This window comes from Schistocerca cancellata, chromosome 7 (assembly GCF_023864275.1).
Source record: "Schistocerca cancellata isolate TAMUIC-IGC-003103 chromosome 7, iqSchCanc2.1, whole genome shotgun sequence".
Classification (NCBI taxonomy): domain Eukaryota; kingdom Metazoa; phylum Arthropoda; class Insecta; order Orthoptera; family Acrididae; genus Schistocerca; species Schistocerca cancellata.
The window spans coordinates 124,934,880-124,955,799 of record NC_064632.1 but is presented as its reverse complement, the minus strand read 5'-3'; the positions used below and the strand labels follow the sequence as shown (position 1 = coordinate 124,955,799).

The 20,920-nt window shown below is 38.3% G+C and overlaps 1 protein-coding gene across 1 annotated transcript in view; it reads right to left on the bottom strand.

Moving 5' to 3' along the window:
• The window catches only part of LOC126092664 (dynein axonemal heavy chain 2), a 994,477-nt gene that overhangs the window by 583,026 nt on the left and 390,531 nt on the right, over positions 1-20,920 (bottom strand). The window contains exons 34-35 of the mRNA XM_049908386.1: positions 8,046-8,263; positions 3,249-3,366 (exon numbers count right to left, since the gene is read on the bottom strand). Of these exons, the coding sequence (XP_049764343.1) occupies positions 3,249-3,366; positions 8,046-8,263 (336 nt within the window). The remainder of the gene's footprint in view (positions 1-3,248; positions 3,367-8,045; positions 8,264-20,920) is intronic.

Here is a 20,920-nt window from a genome sequence, read left to right as displayed (position 1 = left end):
AAAGACATTGATCACTCCTGACCGATCCACTCTGCTGTTACTGCTTCCCTACTGACAACACAGCAGTTCTCACCTCCTTTTATACCAGCACACAGCCACCTCTCGTGACATCTAGTGGCTGATATTGCACAATCCAGGGGTGTTCGTATACTTTTGATTAGATAGTGTATAAACCAGCAACCACAGATCACCAATAGTCCCCCAACCATCCAATGGATATAAAACCCAATAACTTGAGAACAAAAAGAGATATCATTTCGCTCTCAAAATAAAATTTTGATACCTTATCTACATTTCATTCACTGCAATGTATGAGGTAAAATCAACCATACGCAATGTTTATGCAATGCATTTTTACCTCTGCAAATTCTTTAAAATTTCATGCAATGTTTTACTTAATTTTATACAGTAAAGCAAGTGAGACAGATGACGAAAATAAATTCACTTCTTCATCAAGTGAAGATATCAATCTGTAAGAGGTGCAAAAATCAAATTCTTTCACCTCACAGTTTTCAAAAAATTGGATTATAAGTATATCACATCGGCCAGAATGCTGTCTCTCAGCACAGGCAATGTTTTACTTAATTCGATGCAGTTCAGTAAGTATGGCATATAATGAAAAAGAAATTCAGTTCTTTATCGAGTAAATAAATCAGACTGTAAGAGTGCAAAAATCAAATTTTCTCACCTAATAGCTTTCGAAAAATCTGATGATAAGTACTTCATATTGGCCAGAATACCGTCTCTTATCACAGGCACCAGCATTTGGCAAGCAGTGCAGACATAAAAAAGGCCACCTCAGCATGGAATTCAAAAACCAAATCTATAGCAGCAAACAGGTTTACAACATAGGAAAGTTATTTTCCTATGTAGACATTCTGTAATTAATTCGTACATTCTCTTTGAATTACTTTTCTCCCAGTTCTAGCCATTACCATGGAAAACCCTTTATCTCCAAGGGCATTTACTTTCTTTATACCTCAAATAGCTTTATACACCTCATCTGGAATTATTTCTGGAATCTAATTATTGTTATTATTATTAACTATCTGTGTTTCTGAGTCAACTGTCAATAAACATTAAATAAATCAAATCAAATGATTACATGAGGTTCGTTCAATAAGTAATGCACCACATTAAAAAAAAATAAAAAAAAAAAAAAAAAGCCATTAATATACATACACAAAGATCCCTGTTGGAGCTTCACATTTGATATAAAACCAGTGAAGTTTCAAACCGTACTGGCAGAAGGCAGACCCGTAGTACAGTGTCAAAATGGCGTTTACATATGACTCATGTTACAAGCAGCGTGCTGTTATTGAATTCTTGTGTGCAGAAAAAGAAATTGTGATGAACACCCATAAACGTCTGTGTGCAGTGTATGGAGACACTGTAGTTGATAGGAGTACAGTTGGGCGATGAGCAAAGAAAGTTACAGCCTGAGGAAATGCAGAAACAGAGCTCCATGATCAGCCATGCTCAGAGCGTCCTGTCACAGCCACTTTTCCAGAGATGCTGAATCATGTGGATGCCATTATTCTTGCTGACCAGCATATCACAACTTTACAATTGGCTCTACAGCTGTTGGTCAGCATTGGAAGTGCGTCTGCAGTGACTGAGACTCTCGGATATTCAAAGAGGTAATCATGATGGCTTCCATGAATGCTCACAGCGGACCACAAGATTCAAACAAAGGCTATTTCATCTGAATTGTTGGAGCATTTTGAGACCTACGGAGAGGCCTTTCAGTCACAGATCGTTACAGAGGACGAAACCTGGGTGCACCACTTTGCACTAGAAACAAAAAGGCAGTCCATGAAATGGCATCATCCTCATTCACCACAAAAGAAGAAATTCATGACAATCCCCTCTGCCAGAAAAGCCATGGTGACAGTCTTCTGGGATTGTCATGGCATCATTCTCATGGATGCAATGCCACGAGGGTCAACCATCAATTCAGAGGCATGAGTGAAGACTCTGAATAAACTCAGGAACCTTTTCCAACATGTTTCATTGGACAAGAAACCAGCAGAAATCTTGCTCCAGCACGATAATGCATGCCCACACACAAGTCGGAGAACCCAGGACCACATCGCCAAATTGGGTTGGACACCGTTGCAGGGCATTACTTATTGAATGACCCTTGTATAATACCAGGTGATATATCTGAATCATATAAAGTGTATTAAATTATAAAAAGGAAGGCACTTGATGCCATATTACATACCAAATTAATGCAGTTCATCTCAGACAGGCAGTGGCAAACATTTACAAGTTAGTGTTAAGACATTCTACTTTTCCCAGTTACAAGGCCACATAATAATGAAAATCTCTACAATGAAAACCTATTATCTCCTTCACAACAACAATCTAGCAACTTGAGGAAAAAAATGCATATCATTACAACCTAAAATACTGCATCTTCATTTTCTCTTCTTCAGTCCACCCAGAAAAACAGTAATCAAAGAGTACATTTCAGATTACCTTTTAACAAACATATCAACAAGACATATGCATCACAATGCGTATACTCATTAACGTCATTGTCACTGTCAATATCCCTTACTTTACTTACCCAAAGCATGATTGTAACACCATTACTAAAAATATCTTTTACAAGCAGCTGATATTTTAACTATAATTCAAAAAGGAGTCAGGCAATGGCTACACATCTTCCTAAAAAGTTACCAGAGAATGTTAAATATACTGTGTGAAATAATAATGGAATTCAAAATCGAGGCTTTTTCTTGTAAAAATAGCAAATTGTAAAACAAATGATTGAAAATGAAAATTCTACTGAATTATTAAAAATATACACCAGATATCACTCTTTTTATCATGGTTCTGTACTACGGGAGTTGCATTTGCATGCTGAGTTCTGTAAATATCGATATATGAACTCATTATTGATTCTAAGTAAACAAAATATCATTTTTTACTTCATTTTTGAATGACATATAGCTGCAATATGCATAATTTAAATATAGTAAACCTAAGGTCCTAGAGTAAGTTTAGTATTTGACTTTTCCAATGCAATGTGCGGTAAGCAAATCCAAAAACTGAACATTATCTACTGCTTGGATTTCATTCTTAAGATACGATATAGTTGTACTTTTAGGGAGTCTCTTCCTCTTATATTTCTATCATTTTTAAAAACATTGCTTCATCATTACATGATAAAAAATAAGATATAATTAAAAAAGTAAAAAAGTCTTTAATATCTCATTGTTACATTCGTTCCATCTTACCAAGTTCACACAGCCAGAGTTCAACTGGTCCATCCAGCACCAAAATTTGGGTAAACTCAACATATTCACCATCAGCAGAAAACATTCCAAGAGCTTCATATTTACTTGCCACACTCAACTGAAAAAAATCAATGCAACATATAAGAAAAAAAGAAAAGTTACACTGTACGTAAAGGAATGCATTCATCAATTTCTCCATACTTCATTGTAAAATACATAAATTCTCATGTGGTTTTCTGGTTGAGTAGGTGAATGTCAGACTGCAAACACAAAGGTCTGTAGTTTGATCCGCAGGTGGTCGTAGGCTTTTTTTTCTTTCATTCCTTTCAAATGTGGAAATGACTTGTTAACATGAAAAATGCTGCACATCACTGTGTTCCAGAGTCTGTATTAAACTGTAGTTGCCAGAAGGAAGGCAGGGGAAGGGAGGGATGGAAACAAGGGATGAAGCGCTAGTGGAGGGTGAGAGGGGGGGAGGGAGGGAGGGCCAACAAGGAAAGTGGTACGTGCACTGCTTACCCAAAACATTATGATCACTGACCACCATGAGATAGACCTGGTGGTGTATGGGTATGTGATGTGGCAAGAGACTTATTTAAGATGACCAGATAAGAATGGGGAATCATTCTATCAATGATACGGGCCGCAAATTGGGAAATTCACTGACACAAGTGGCTTTGACAGAGGGCAAATTGTTATGGCTTGGTACCGGGAATGAGAATTTCAGAAATGGTGAAGTTGGTCAGCTGTTCACAGGCTGCTGTTGTGAGCATCTGTGAAAAGTGGCTGAAGCACAGTTAAACCACAAGTAAGTGACAGGTGGTGGACATCCACACCTCACTGCTGAAGGTGGACGCTGACGGCTTGCCTGCTCTGTGAAGCGTGTTAATCAACTTTCTGTGCCATATATGGTGACAGTGTACAAGGCTCATATAGGCCCCAAGGTTTCATAGTACACAGTTTAGCAAACTATTGAAAATAGAGCTCTGCAGCAGATGACCCTTACATGTTTCCACATCAAACTAAAAACTTTATCAATTACAACTGAAATGGCCACAGGGTCAAGACTGTATCATGGTTCAATGGAAACATGTCGGTGACTGGATGAATCACATTTCGTGTTATACTAGGTCGATGGTTGTGTACAGATATGCTGTCATCCTGGCGAACAGCTGCTCAAAATGTGCACCATGCCATGGACAGAGACTGATGGAGTGGACAGAGACTGATTGAGTCAGTGTTCTGCTACAGAGTGTATTGATCATATTATTTTTCTTTCTTTTCTTTTTTTATATAAGAAATATGTAAACTGAAAGAGCTCTAAGCCAAAGGTGCCAATAAAAAGTAAATTAACGACAATGATTTGACACATCATTAAATATCTGTATGAAACAAAGTAAGAAAAACGCTCTTCAATTTATTAATTCATGTATCTTCACCCTTTTGTTTGGGGAAGTGGTAGCATACGGACATGTGCTTGGATCCGTCAAACCAGCATTGTTAAAAATGTGTATTTTAACTGTTCATTAAAAGTATTATAAAAAGTTATTAGAAAGGCAATATTTATTCACGCTGTTATAAGGTCAACTCCTATCTGTTCATCATTTCACTCACCACCTAGATCGTGCACCAAGAGGTTCAGTGCAGACAAGAATAATCTACATGGTATCTGGAGGAACATTCCTGCATTGACATTGTCACAATCAAGACTAAACACAATGATATTAATATGAAGATAATGACTCAGACTTGATAGGCACCTACTGAATTGATTTAATTATACTAAAAATATTGTGCTCTCTGTGACAGATCGACAATTTCAAGGGTCGTGATGATTATTTGGTACAGCACACTAATGAAAGCAGCAGGATGTAATGCAAATTGTGTTTACTGACCTAGAATGTCATGATAGTAATGGTTTGTTGATATTGGTATCAGTTCACCCAAGATTGTGCACAGATTCATCAATTACCTTCAAAAATTTTTCAACTATTCTTTCCAATCAATTTTTCTAATTATTCAAGAAATTATTAATCCATTTCCATTTCCACATCACTATTCAAGATACATTCAACAACAGGGCATGTGATAGCAATCAACATGTAAACTACGTGTACATTATTGCAGACCACCTGTATTCCTTCATGCTTGACATATTCCCTCGTGGTAATGATATCTTCCAGCAGGATAACTATTCATGTCACAAAGCCAGAATTGTGCTCCTGTGGTTTGAAAAGTATGATAATGAACACATGTTGATGTTTTGGCCATCAAATCTGCCTGATCTGAACTCAATGGAACACATCTGGGACTCTATTGTATGCCAGTTGTGTGCCCACAAATCACCGGCCTGTAACTTACACAAAATGTGCCTAGACATCTGGTGCCACATACATCCAGAAACCTACAAAGGTCTTGTTGACTGCATCCCACGCAGAATCACTGCCGTATTGTGTTCCATAGGTACAACAACATGCTATTAAGTAGGTGGTCATAATGTTTTGGCTTATCAGTGTATGTTACACCAGTGAGCTCATCAAACTGTAGGTATGGAAGCTGGTTGTTGTACCAGATGAAGTGGAAGGATAAGTTGAGGGAGACAGCAAGAGCAGGTTAGAACAGAGGAAGAGAGAGATCACAGAGAACAGAGTGAATGTTGATCAGTAGGTGTAAAAATTGAAGTTAATTGAAGGGTTAGCTGTTAAGGATGGAGGTGAGTGTAGGAGATAGGCTACCAGGATTGAGGGCACGGAGATTGCAGGATCCAGTACTGTGTTGCAGGAACAACTCTGAAATTAGTATTGGGGAAGGTTACAGAAAACAAGACACAGTATGTGGTTAAGCTATTCCTGTCCAATGTGGTGTTGAATAATAATGAGGGCAGTCCTTTGCACTTTATTGGTGGGATATCTGGAGAAATAATGGTATGTGTGAATGTGGCACAGAAGTTCAACATATAAATTAGAATGAAGACCTGACATTAGCATAATGAACAAGGTTTCGCTAAAAGTTGACCATCCAGAAGCAGAAAAGGCTGCTTCACAAACTGTGCCCCATATACCCTACTCCCAGTAACAATTTCCCAGAATTGTGTGGATGTTTCTGTTCCTACAACACAATCTTTGAGCCCACAATCACCCTTGCATCACCTGCTCAAAATCCACCTTCTTCTCTATTCCTGTATGTCTTCCCCTTCCTCCTCCTCATCATTAGTTCACATTAATATTACTGGACTTACTTACACTCAATCCATTGTCTCCACGGTTTCCTTATACCTATGGTCTATTCTGCTGTCACCATGCCTCCTACGTCATGTGTACCACATGAGCTTTCCTTCTGCCTGCTCCAGGGTGAGTTTGCCCATTCCTATCCCATTCCCTTTCTGACCCGCCCTCCACTAGCTCTCCACCAACCCTGCATTCACCACACCAGACCATTCTTCTATCCTACTTTCTTCCTGCTCTTCTCCATGCTACCCATACATAACCCCTTAGTGCAGTCTAGCCAAATTGCCATAACAATGTAGCTGTATGTATATTTATGGGATGAAGGACAATAGGCAAATTCCAAATTACTAGATTTCTGAAAATCATTACACACAGTGTCCCACTGCTGGATGCTAACAAAAGTATGAGGATACAGAATAGGTTCCCACATATGTGAGTGGCTCAAAGACTTCTTAAGCAATAAGACACTGTACATTGTCCTCAGAGATAAGTGTTCATCACAGACAAGGATGTCATCAAGAGCGCACCCCTGAAGTATGATAGTAGCGCTATCATTCTATCTGATGAACAGAGTGAGCAGCAATCTCCAGTCGTGTGCTGATGATGCTATTGTGTATGGGTAGGAGTCATTGTTGAGTGAGTGCAGGAGGCTAAAAGATAACTTAGACAAAATATCTAACTGGTGTGATGAATGCCAACTAGCTCTAAATGCAGAAAAATTTAAGTTAATGCAAATTAGTAGGAAAATGGTTCCATGATGTTTGAATACAGCATTTATAATGTGATACTTGACACAGTCAGGTCAATAAAATACTGAGGTGTAACAATGTAAAGTGATATGAAATGGAATGAACATGCAGGGATATAGTGGAGAAGGCAAGTGGTCAACTTCTGTTTATTGGAAGAGTTTTAGGGAAGTGTGGTTCACCTATAAAGAAGACTGCAGACAGAAAACAGTGTGACCCATTCTTGAGAGCTCCTCATTTGGCACCCACACCAGGTCAGATTAAAGGCAAACATCAAAGTGATTTAGAGGTGGGCTGCTAGATTTGTTACCAGCAGGTTCAATCAACACGCAAGTTATTACTGAGATGCTTCAGGAACTAAAACGGGAATGCCTGGAGGGGAGGAGATCTTCTTTTTGAGGTATACTACTGAGAAAATAGAGAACCAACATTTGATGCTTACTACAGCACAATTATACTGCCACCAACATACATTTCATGTAACAACCACAAACATATGATAAATGATTAGGGCATATAGGTTGTCATTTCTCCCTTTCTCTATTTGCGAGTGGAACAAGAAGGAAAATGACTCATAGTGGTACGACATACTCTCTCCCATGCAACATATGGTGGCTTGTGGAATATGTACATAGATTTAGATTCGTGTTTTTATGTGAACTGCCCAAAAACTTTACTACAAGTTCAGTCTTCTTAATGTGTCAATGTAATGCTCAACACCTCTTCTATACAGTACATGGTTACTGTTATTCTCTCAATTATCTCAATTTTCTTCTTAAATTTAGTAGTAGAAGAGAGATGGACTTTTGTTTCTAAGTTTTTACCTTCTGTATTTTAATTTTATTGATATTGTCAAAACATTTTTTTAAATGTGGTTGAATGGCTTCTGGTCGTCTTGCTTGTGCTAATATTTCTAATAAATCATCATTAGAAATAAAGTAAAATCGTGGGAAAATATGTCGCTTTGTCTCTAAATATTTTTCCAGTGCTCGCTGGATGGCCTCCAGTCTGGTGTTCAAATCAGTTAATTTGTCCCAAACACCTAAACAGAAAAAACATCAATTACAATTTACAAAACTTTACATTTTTGTTGAGTCTGTAAGACAGTCTAGTAACAAAAACCGTTTCCAGTATATTATGATCAAACCAAGATAGATAACAGCTCTTACCCACAATACAGCATCTATATATTTATCCATGCATCATTAAATGAGACAAACAATTAATGTTCTCAAGTTTCCAGAACATTTTTAATTAGTATTTGTATTTGGTCACTGTTACATTAGTAGATATAGTGCAAAATGGAAATTAACTCTCAGCTTGATAAGTTATACATTGGTAATTAAATTACTCATTTTGTTTGAACTTTGCTCAAATGGACACTGAAATACTGGGAACTCCATAAGAAGTTGATAAAAAGTTTATTAGGAGTCTGTTCTCCCATTTTAAATAGTTATATAATGGTTCAATTAACTGAAATGTAGATGTACTTCCCTTAAGGATTACCATTGTGAAGGACATGCAAGAACTGAGATCTGGATGGCAAATGAGAAATAAATCAGTGCAATGGGCTTGCCCAGGTACACCTCACATATGAAAACAGAGAATAATGAAGAATAAGTTACTGGACTAACCACCATATCCACCTACTTTGCAATCTTCTGAGTCCCATCTATCCCTGCAGCTAACAAAAATATGTCATTAGAAACTTTTCTGCAAAATAAGACTGTGTGGAATTCCTTTTAGTCACAAGAAAAAGTTATGGAAATTAAAGATAGGCATCAAGCAAATATTTCAAGAAGTCACTTCAACGATTTGCATGGGAACCGAACATACATCATAATCTGGGGTGTTCCTGGGAATTCTGTCACAAATTTCAGTTCCTTCACCCACTTCAAAGGTATGGAACTCTTAAATTATGATAAATTGTACTGTAGTGTTACATGACTATCCTATGGGATAGCATGTTCCACTTCTGAACACTCGCGTCAATGAGAGATGTTCGTGCAAACCAGAGATTTTGTTTAACATAGTCGGCAAGTGTGAAACATCTCACTGTGCATGACCTGCTTTCTTATATGTGTAGATGAGGTGTAAAAAATATCAGCTCCAGAAATTGACACGGTTTGATGGCGAATAAACCTCTCCACCTGCTGTGGCAAAGCACTTGTTCTTTGGGCATCATGGCTTGGCAGTGCCTTGGAGGTCATGGTGCAAAGGCTGTGGTTGACAACGTAAATGCCCAAACAGTTGAATATGACTCTGAGTTTGAAATTTTACATTGACACACATATATGTTGTAACCTATTGAGAGCTACACATTACAAAAGATCTGTTAACCACAAATTGTAAGCATAGTTGTAAGGTATTAAGGTTCTGTTCTAAATGCAGACAAGTTTATGAAGAAGTGAGTTCATCATCTAGTATCTTGAATTGATGAATGCTATCTTCTAGTACCCAAGCATCGCAACAAGTTAAAGAAGTTGCTTGGTATGGTACAGTGGCAGTGCGTAGCAGCTCCAGTACAACAAATAATTTCAAGAACGGTAACCAAAGATACTTTAAGTTAAAAGTTGACACACATGTCTCCAAAAGATGACAGATTGTATATGGAGTTAATGTCATGATACATGTGCAGAGTGAAGGCCTGCTGGCCTTGTTGCAACCAGTGACCAGAGGTTCTAAATGCCTGAAAGATGTGGAGAATGTGCTGACCAGGTACAGTGAAACGTCATCCATATCGAAGTAGGTCAGCACCATACAAGCAATGTGCATTCTTGTGTAAGCTTGTCAAAATAGGCACAGCCTGCAGCCACCAACCTTTACACATCAGAAATGTAATGCCTGCTGTCTCAGTTATGCAAACTAGAGATGGACACACCAGGTGCTTGTACTGTATGACAATGATGAAAGCAATCTGGCAATGTTCATTCTTCTCAGAGCCTCTGCACGCAGATACATATATCATGGTACTGTACACAGAACTAAGACTTGTCTGAAGAAAAAAATGACATGGCGCCACTTCTGTGACCAGTGTTGTTGGGTACACAACTCTCAGAACACCTCTCTCTCTCTGCTACTGCACCACAGGAAGCAGCAACGACTGTCAGTGAGCTGAAGGTCCCTGGTACTCCATACATCACTGCACTGTCTGTGAGGATACTCAACTTACTACAGTGAAACCCATTTCCAAACTTAAGGCATGTGGCTGGGTTACATGATTTTGCACGATTTAGTGAACAATGTGTCTTCCCTTGGGCACTAAATGCCTGAGGCTGTTGAGGTCCTCCTACACTATAGGTCAAAAGTTTTTGATCACCTATCACAGCTATGGGCTTATGGTTAAAATGGGGATTTTGTTTTGAATATTCTATTGTATCTCCATTCTGATAATAAAACAAGTATAAACATGAAAAACCTAGTAGCCTCCGTTATGTATTTGACTGGTTGTTCGCACAGAGTTCACTGAATATCCACACAATACTGATGTGCCTTTACGTAATACCGTTCCATTCAAATACCCCTCACTCCTCAACTGACTGTGTAGCAACCAGTTTGCATTAGTTTACAGTACTTTTTGTGCATCTAGTAGTGTGTTTGTGAACTTGATCAGGTTCATACCAATTTCTTCGTAATGGGGCAGAAACAGGAGATTATAACTGAAAAATGTTCTGTAATTGTAGTTATGCATCAGGAATTCTACTCTGGTAGAGATATAACAACGAAAGTTGGCGTATCCCAACCTATGGTGGAGTATAAATTGCAGCAGTTCAAACAAAGTGGTGCCAATCCAAGTATTTCATGACCTGCAATACCCTGAGTACCATCATACATGGATGATCAGTTCATATGCATACACAGTAAATGTCAGAGGATTCATACTGCACCTGAAATTCATGAGTAAGGAAATAGTATGAGAGCACTCCAATCTCTGTCTCAATAGTGCAACGCTGTCTTCATGAACAAGGACTAATGGAGTGCATAGTGGGCAAAAATCCTTTATTACACAAACAAAATAAGGTGAAGAGATAGCAATGGGCACTGCAACTGCAGTGTACAGCAGTGGTCAAGGTGTTATTCACGAATGAATATAATTTTGTAAGTATTTGGAATCCACCATCGAATGTTTGTTCATCAACTTTACAGAGAATGTGTGAAAAGTCTGAATGTGACACCAATAGTGAAGCATGGTGGACGGTCGGTCATGCGGTGAGGATGTTTCATGGATGATAAAGTCAGTGATCTAGTGAAAATTAAGGGAACAGTAATGGAGGAAAGATATCACAGAATACTAATCAACCCCGCAATTTGATCTCGCTAGAAACTTATTTGTCATGGGTTTGTTCTGCAGCAAACTAAGTACTGTGGAGAGTTTTCACCAGTTATCTCTTAACCCTCAGTTCTTCCCACTATGTAGCCATGGAGGGAAACATCATGAGGTCATCTCTCTCTGCACCATCTCTCTCTGCAGCCCTCTCATGTCTGTCATCAGCAGAGAGGTATGTTGCCCATGTAGCCTGTCTGTGTTGTTGGTTGTTGGCTGAGCAGTGCAAAGCTTTGATGCAGCAGTGGAGTTCAGAGGCTTGCTTCCTCTGTGTGGCAGATCTGTGTGGCAGATCTGATGGCAGGCACAAGTGTTTTGAAGCACACCATTGAGTGCACATTGTTGAACAAGAGATTCAGCAGCAGACAACTCTTACATGTAAAAGGAGTCTGTGGTGGATAATAATACCCTGTATAATATTCCTCAAGGTGTTCTACAAAGAATATGGGCTTTGTATCCTTAAAGGAATCCCTGAGAGCAAAGTAAGTACTGTGGAGAGTTTTCACCCGTTATCTCTTAACCCTCAATTCTTCCCACTATGTAGCCATGGAGGGAAACATGAGGTCATCTCTCTCTGCACCATCTCTCTCTGCAGCCCTCTCACGTCTGTCATCAGCAGAGATGTATGTTGCCCATGTAGCCTGTCTGTGTTGTTGGTTGTTGGCTGAGCAGTGCAAAGCTTTGATGCAGCAAGGGAGTTCAGAGGCTTGCTTCCTCTGTATGGCAGGATAGGTGGTAATCTGTGGCAAATCTGATGGCAGGCACAAGTGTTTTGAAGCACACCATTGAGTGCACATTGTTGAACAAGAGATTCAGCAGCAGACAACTCCTACATATAAAAGGAGTCTGTGGTGGAGAATGATACCCTGTATAATATTAAAACTGTTACAAGGGATGATGGTTACAGCAATGTCACCCAACTCGTCACAGGCAAGCAGCAGCAATGGCTGAGCAGGGATTGCTGCTTTAAAATGATCGGAACTGATTTTTTTTAATTAAAAATTGCTGCTACTTCCCCAAACCTGTCCTCAAGGTGTTCTACAAAGAATACGGGCTTTGTATCCTTAAAGGAATCCCTGAGAGCAAACTAAGTACTGTGGAGAGTTTTCACCCATTATCTCTTAACCCTCAATTCTTCCCACTATGTAGCCATGGAGGGAAACATCATAAGGTCATCTCTCTCTGCACCACAGTAATCCTTTCATTCAGAAGAGATCGCTGAGCTTGTGCGTGAGGCTGCACAGTCACCAGTAGAAGAAAGTTTGATCTGCATCATCTGTGAGTCATCTGCCTTGGTTCCACCTGCTCTCAAAGGGGTCTCTCCCCATGGGTGTCACCCAGCCACAGCAACAGCAACCTGGCCAGCAACCTGGCACAAGTGTTTTGAAGCACACCATTGAGTGCACATTGTTGAACAAGAGATTCAGCAGCAGACAACTCCTACATGTTGGTGTAATGACTCAGTGATGTTATCAAGGATGATTACCTTGGGCACAGAACCATAGAGACTGGAATGAGGATCAGTGGAAATGTGGCACCTGGTCAGATGAATAACATTTCTTGTTAACCAGGTTGATGGTCATGCAGGAGGTTGGCTGCTCAGAACATCCACCATGTCACAGATGCAGGCTAGTTAGGGCAGTACTGTGTTTTTTGCTTTTGGAGTATGTTCAACTGAACTTTTGTGGGTCCCATGGTAGTAATTGAATGGTCTATGACAGCAGTAAAACATGCAAACCACCTGAATCCCTTCATGCTAGATGTCTTACCCAACGATGATGGAATCTTACAGCAGGATAGCTATTCATACTACAAGGCCATAATGGTGCTAAGTGATAGTGAAATCATATTGATGTCTTGTCCATCAAATTCACCTGATCTGAACCTGATGGAACACATCTGGGATCCTACTGGGCAACAGCTTCACAAGCAAAAACCACTGGCCCATAATTTACAGGAATCGTGTAATCTGTGTGTAAACATCTAGTGGTACGTATCTCTGGAAACAAACGGATTGTCAAATATATGTCACTCCAAATTGCTGCTTTATTATGTGCAAAAGTGAACCAACACTTTATTAAGCAAGTGACCATAAAGCTTGTTTCTTTGTGTGTGTGTAATTTTTGTCAGTAAGTCTGCAACTGTGATATCTCAACAAATATTTGTAACCAGAAACTGAATGTTCTACACAAGAGGTGTGTATTTTTTTCAGATGGTAAACAGTTTTCTTGTTTTTTTACCGTGTCATCCACATCAGAATTTTTATTTAAGCTTTACTTTACTTTCAGTTTTCTGATGCCTTCAAGGGCATCCTTCACATCTAACAACATAATTCGTTATGCTTCTTTCTGAAAACACCCCTTTTCCAATTTTTTTCAGGGCTCATATTAGAAACAAGTGTCTGTGTACAGCATTGAGTGCAGTTTGCAATTCCTTGTATACCCTTCTTGCAACTGACAAATCATATGGCAAGCATTTAAAAACCTGCATACAGCCTGAAAATTAATTACAAGTAAACACTACTGCTCTCAGCTAGGTACTATCTAGCGATTGGGAGGGGGGGAGGGGGGGGGGATGGTGGTAAAGAAACTTCTGTAATTTGTATGTGCTTTGTGTTTTTGCAGGAGCTTTTCTCAACAGTTTTTTAATGCAAGAGAATAATTCTGTGATATATACATATTCCTCTTAGTGTATCAGGAAAGCATATATAGCACGTTTCATATATTGAATTTGAATGTTGGTTGTTTGTGGGGAGAAGATTGTTCTGTGCTTTGTGCAAAAGGTAAAACATCTACAAGCACATGACAATTTGAAAATAACAGGATCATGATATACTGACACTTGAAAATATGGAACTGATGTTTTACACTACCGGTCAAAAATTTTCGATCGCCCATGATAAAAAAACACAATTTACAAACTAAATGGACTGACAAAATAAATATTTTCTCTATCATTAAGTACAATATAATTTGTTTTGAACTGCCCTCAAAACAGTGGCAACTGTGACATTGTGGATATAAGATTTTGTAGCATTCTTGTAGATATTGCAGTTCAACATGTCTGTAAACTATTCCATAAATCTACAGCAGTAGATGACCTCAGTTTTCTGACCTCCCTGTCAAGTTCATCACATTAGAGTTTAACTGGAAATAAGTCGGGTGAAAGACTTGGCCAAAATCATATTCCTCAGTTCTCCACAATTCTCTTTTCTATTGCCCTACCCTCGCCACAATTTAGAAACATACTTGGGAACAGTACAGGATACAAAGCCCATATTCTTTGTAGAACACCTTGAGGACAGGTTTGGGGAAGTAGCAGCAATTTTTAATAAAAAAAAGCAATTCAGTTCATTTTAAAACAGCAATCCTTGCTCAGCCATTGCTGCTGCTTGCCTGTGATGAGTTGGGTGACATTGCTGTAACCATCATCCCTTGTAACAGTTTTAATATTATACAGGGTATCATTCTCCACCACAGACTCCTTTTATATGTAAGAGTTGTCTGCTGCTGAATCTCTTGTTCAACAATGTGCACTCAATGGTGTGCTTCAAAACACTTGTGCCTGCCATCAAATCTGCCACAGATTACCACCTATCCTGCCACACAGAGGAAGCAAGCCTCTGAACTCCACTGCTGCATCAAAGCTTTGCACTGCTCAGCCAACAATCAACAACACAGACTGGCTACATGGGCAACATACCTCTCTGCTGATGACAGACATGAGAGGGCTGCACTCTGCCCTACAATCAGGCAGAAATCTGAGTGCCACCAGAGATCAATGGCCCCGTGAATCTTTTCTCTTCTGTATGCCACATGAGTGAAAATAATACTAGCTTTCCCATACAGAAGCTGCCAATGTGGCCTCTACACAGAAGAGATGTGGCCCCCTAAGTCTTGGGCTATACAATATTTGTTAATCATTCTTGTCATCGGCTACTCCAAACTCAAACCCTTTCTCATCATTCAAGACTTTAACTGTGGCACATTATACTGGTGTTCAGTACTGGCACCATAACAAAATGCAAATTATGAGGATTATTTTGAGGTGTGTGGCTGGCTGATACTTTCGCCAGCAGTAATTCAACCATCTAAGTTCACTTCTCCACTGTCTCTCGCTATGATTACCACTTTAACAACCTAAATTGATTGACATATTAACTCTCTTTTGAACAGAGTTCTTTCTTGAAGAAAAGGATGCACCATCCATCTCTGTGGTGATGAAAGCAGCATAATAATATCGCCATTATATCCAAAGACTGCAGGCTACAATGTATCCAGTTATCATTTTCAGGATGAGCAATTTAGAAATGAAAGACACACTTTCAATTATTTACTGCACATGAATTAAACATTGTACAATGTCATACATATTGCATGTTGGAGAGAAACTCTGAAAGTTTTTTTTACAAACATTTGATATGCGAACCATGAGTGATCCGGCAGATGTCAATATGGTAATTGAATTCTTGTCATACCCCTCCCAGCATAACATCATTGACTGTGGCAGTCCATTTCTCTTTGCCGGGCACAAGCAACCCATCATAATGAATCTGTTGTGCCAGTGATAAATGGCCTTCGTTGTTGGTGGCTTCTTACTGTAATTGTTTCTAAACATCTGTTGAACAGCTGTAGCACACTTGTTTTTGTCGAACTCCAACACACAGAAAGCTCGCTCTGCACCTGAACTCGCCATGTTTGCGACTAGCGCTGACTATTGGCAAATTACCAAACCACGCTGTGGCTGTATACATGACAAAAAACTTTCAGGATATCTCTTGAAAATGAATATGTATGATATGTGTACAATGCTTGGTTCTTGTGCAATAAATAACTGAAAGTGTTCCCGGACTTCCCAGACTTCCCGTACACTGTATTTATATATTGCTGTCTGACAAACATGCAGTACATCCACCCAGGACCACAGATGGGAAAGGACAGATGGTTGAAGAATGAAAAATTTGATATTGGCTTAAGGAAAGATTAAAATACAGATATATGTTCATCTTTCTTTTCGTACATACCTCTTTTTGGTGTAGGTATGTTTATATTAAACCTCTGCCCTGCACGGTGTTCTGATACTTATTAAATGACATTACTTTATGCTAAACCAAAATAAGATGCATCACAACATCCACTTCAGAGTGCAAGATTTTGAAGTTTCCAATGTTTCTTTACCATGATCTTTTAAACCTTCTATGTTCTTCCCATATTCCAGAAACAAACTCTATTCAATTACTGTATTCACCCTTCATTTATTATTATTATTTCTTTCTATTCTCAGACGTTATGTCTGGTCAAAAATGGACAGTGACATGGACCTTGATCAAGCGTGACTTCCTTTTAACTGTACGGTATATGTTATATTGCATTTAGGAACTTTTGGGTCATTGAACATGTATCAATAATTACAGATTTTTGTAGTTGTATATATATGTTTGGATGTAGCTGTATTGCATTGATGTACTGGTGGATATTGTGAGGTATGACTCCTGTAGTTGATAGTATAATTGGTATAATGTCGACTTTATCCTGATGCCACATGTCCTTGACTTCCTCAGCCAGTTGGATGTATTTTTCAATTTTTTCTCCTGTTTTCTTCTGTATATTTGTTGTGTTGGGTATGGATATTTCAATTAGTTGTGTTAATTTCTTCTTTTTATTGGTGAGTATGATGTCAGGTTTGTTATGTGGTGTTGTTTTATCTGTTATAATCGTTCTGTTCCAGTATAATTTGTATTCATCATTCTCCAGTACATTTTGTGGTGTGTACTTGTATGTGGGAACGTGTTGTTTTATTAGTTTATGTTTTATGGCAAGTTGTTGATGTATTATTTTTGCTACATTGTCATGTCTTCTGGGGTATTCTGTATTTGCTAGTATTGTACATCCGCTTGTGATGTGATCTACTGTTTCTATTTGTTGTTTGCAAAGTCTGCATTTATCTGTTGTGGTATTGGGATCTTTAATAATATGCTTGCTGTAATATCTGGTGTTTATTGTTTGATCCTGTATTGCAATCATGAATCCTTCCATCTCACTGTATATATTGCCTTTTCTTAGCCATGTGTTGGATGCGTCTTGATCTATGTGTGGCTGTGTTAGATGATACGGGTGCTTGCCATGTAGTGTTTTCTTTTTCCAATTTACTTTCTTTGTATCTGTTGATGTTATGTGATCTAAAGGGTTGTAGAAGTGGTTACGAAATTGCAATGGTGTAGCTGATGTATTTATATGAGTGATTGCTTTGTGTATTTTGCTAGTTTCTGCTTGTTCTAGAAAGAATTTTCTTAAATTGTCTACCTGTGCATAATGTAGGTTTTTTATATCTATAAATCCCCTTCCACCTTCCTTTCTGCTTAATGTGAATCTTTCTGTTGCTGAATGTATGTGATGTATTCTATATTTGTGGCATTGTGATCGTGTAAGTGTATTGAGTGCTTCTAGGTCTGTGTCACTCCATTTCAATACTCCAAATGAGTAGGTCAAATACTGGTATAGCATAAGTATTTATAGCTTTTGTCTTGTTTCTTGCTGTCAATTCTGTTTTCAGTATTTTAGTTACCCTTTGTCTATATTTTTCTTTTAGTTCTTCTTTAATATTTGTATTATCTATTCCTATTTTTTGTCTGTATCCTAGATATTTATAGGCATCTGTTTTTTCCATCGCTTCTATGCAGTCGCTGTGGTTATCCAATATGTAATCTTCTTGTTTAGTGTGTTTTCCCTTGACTATGCTATTTTTCTTACATTTGTCTGTTCCAAAAGCCATATTTATATCATTGCTGAATACTTCTGTTATCTTTAGTAATTGGTTGAGTTGTTGATTTGTTGCTGCCAGTAGTTTTAGATCATCCATGTATAGCAAATGTGTGATTTTGTGTGGGTATGTTCCAGTAATATTGTATCCATAATTTGTATTATTTAGCATGTTGGATAGTGGGTTCAGAGCAAGACAGAACCAGAAAGGACTTAATGAGTCTCCTTGGTATATTCCACGCTTAATCTGTATTGGCTGTGATGTGATGTTATCTGAATTTGTTTGGATATTAAGTGCGGGTTTCCAGTTTTTCATTACTATGTTTAGAAACTGTATCAATTTAGGATCTACTTTGTATATTTCCAATATCTGTAGTAACCATGAGTGGGGTACACTATCAAAGGCTTTTTGGTAATCAATGTATGCGTAGTGTAGGGACCTTTGTTTAGTTTTAGCTTGATATGTCACCTCTGTATCTATTATCAGTTGCTCTTTACATCCTCGTGCTCCTTTGCAGCAGCCTTTTTGTTCTTCATTTATAATTTTGTTCTGTGTTGTATGTGTCATTAATTTCTGTGTGATGACTGAAGTTAATATTTTGTATATTGTTGGTAGGCATGTTATGGGGCGATATTTAGCTGGGTTTGCTGTGTCTGCTTGATCTTTAGGTTTCAGATAGGTTATTCCATGTGCAAGTGTATCAGGGAATGTGTATGGGTCTGCAACGTAACTGTTAAATAATTTAGTTAGATGTGAATGTGTTGAGGTGAACTTCTTTAGCCAGTAATTTGCTATTTTATTATTTCCAGAGGCTTTCCAATTGTGTGTAGAATTAATTGCTTGGGTGACTTCATGTTGCAAAATTATCACTTCAGGCATTTGTGGTATCATCTTGTATGTGTCTGTTTCTGCTTGTATCCACCGTGCATGCCTGTTATGTTGTACCGGGTTTGACCATATGTTGCTCCAGAAGTGTTCCATGTCTGTTATGTTTGGTGGATTGTCTATTTTAATGTGTGTGTTATCCATTGTTTGGTAAAATCTCTTTTGGTTTGTGTTGAATGTTTGGTTTTGTTTCCTTCTATTTTCACTTTTTTTGTATCTTCTAAGTCGTTTGGCCAATGCTTGTAATTTCTGCTTTTTTCAATCTAATTGCTCTATTGCTTCTTGTTGTGAGATTTTACCTAACCTTTTTCGTTTTTTGTCTGATATTTCATTTCTTATAAATTGTGTTAGCTGTCCAATGTCTTTTCTCAGTTTTTCTATTCTGATCTGTAGCCTGTGTTGCCATGCTGGTTTTGTGGGTTTCTTCTGTGTGTTGGTTTGTTCTGATCTCTGCCTAGTGTGTATATTTAGTGTAGTGAGTGCTCCTATATAAACCAGTAGTTGTAACTCTTCCATAGTTGTGTTTTCATTTATTTTGTTGTGTATGATTGTGTTGATAGTTTTTATTGTTGTTTCGACTTGTGGGTTATTTGGCGGTCTATGCAAGAATGGTCTAATGTCTGTATTTGTGTCTTTGTATTCTATATATGTCAGCTGTGTCTCTTCGTGTTCTATTTGTGCTTGTTCTGGTGGCTGTCTTAAGATTTCGTTTTCCTCTGATTGTTTAATTGATGCGTGTTGGTCTTTGTTTGTTTGCTCTGGGATGTTTGAGTCCATTACTGTATTTTCTTCTTCTTCTGATTGCACATTATTTTGTTCCAGTATTTGTTGTACTTGTTGTTTGATGTTTTCTAATTCTTGTTGTTTGATGTTTTCTAATTCTGACTGGGGTATCCTGTTATTTTTTATTATTACAAGGATCTGATCAGCTAGTCGTTGTTCTGTTAAAAATTTTAATTCTGGGTATCTGGTAATAAATGTTGTGTATACTTGTGATCTGTATCCAGTTGTGTTGGTTCCTAGGTTTGTTGCTTGGTAATAACAGAACATGAGGTGTCGATTAACTTCATCTGACCATCTCATCCTCTGTCTTTGTTTTCCTTCTAGGGTGGTTGCAGGAAGCATATCCTGCAAAACACCTCCATTTGGATTTAAATCATTTTCCAGTTGGCTAGCAGTGTCGTTACCAATGTGGGCGGGCATAGGGTTCAAGCGTCGTCCCCGACCATGACGGCACTTGTCTGAGGCTTCTTTAGTTCTGTCCTGAACCAAGTAATCACACTAAAAGGGGGGTTAGCCCTATTAGTAGTTTGTTCTTTACGTCGCCTTTTACGACTGGCAGAACATACCGGAGGCCTATTCTTTTCCCGGGCCTCCATGGGGGTTATTATTATTATTATTATTATTATTATTATTATTATTATTATTCAGCCTCAGCTTTCAGTTATTATTGTTCATTTGATGTCTATAAAGTGAATGTGTTCATTTACTATAACCATATCAGAGGCACCCTCAGGCCTTTGGCCTTCAGTTATATTTATTGTCCATTTAATATTCACGCAGTGATAGTGGATTGTGGAACTTTCAAGATAGTGTGACATTTATAAGCCTTCAGTTTCTGATATTATTTTGTAGTTATATTATCGGGAAGAGTCCTGTGCATTTGCTGTGAATGTGTTTACACTTAAGTGCCATTAAAGAAGTTTTTTTTATTTGTTATATGCAATGAAC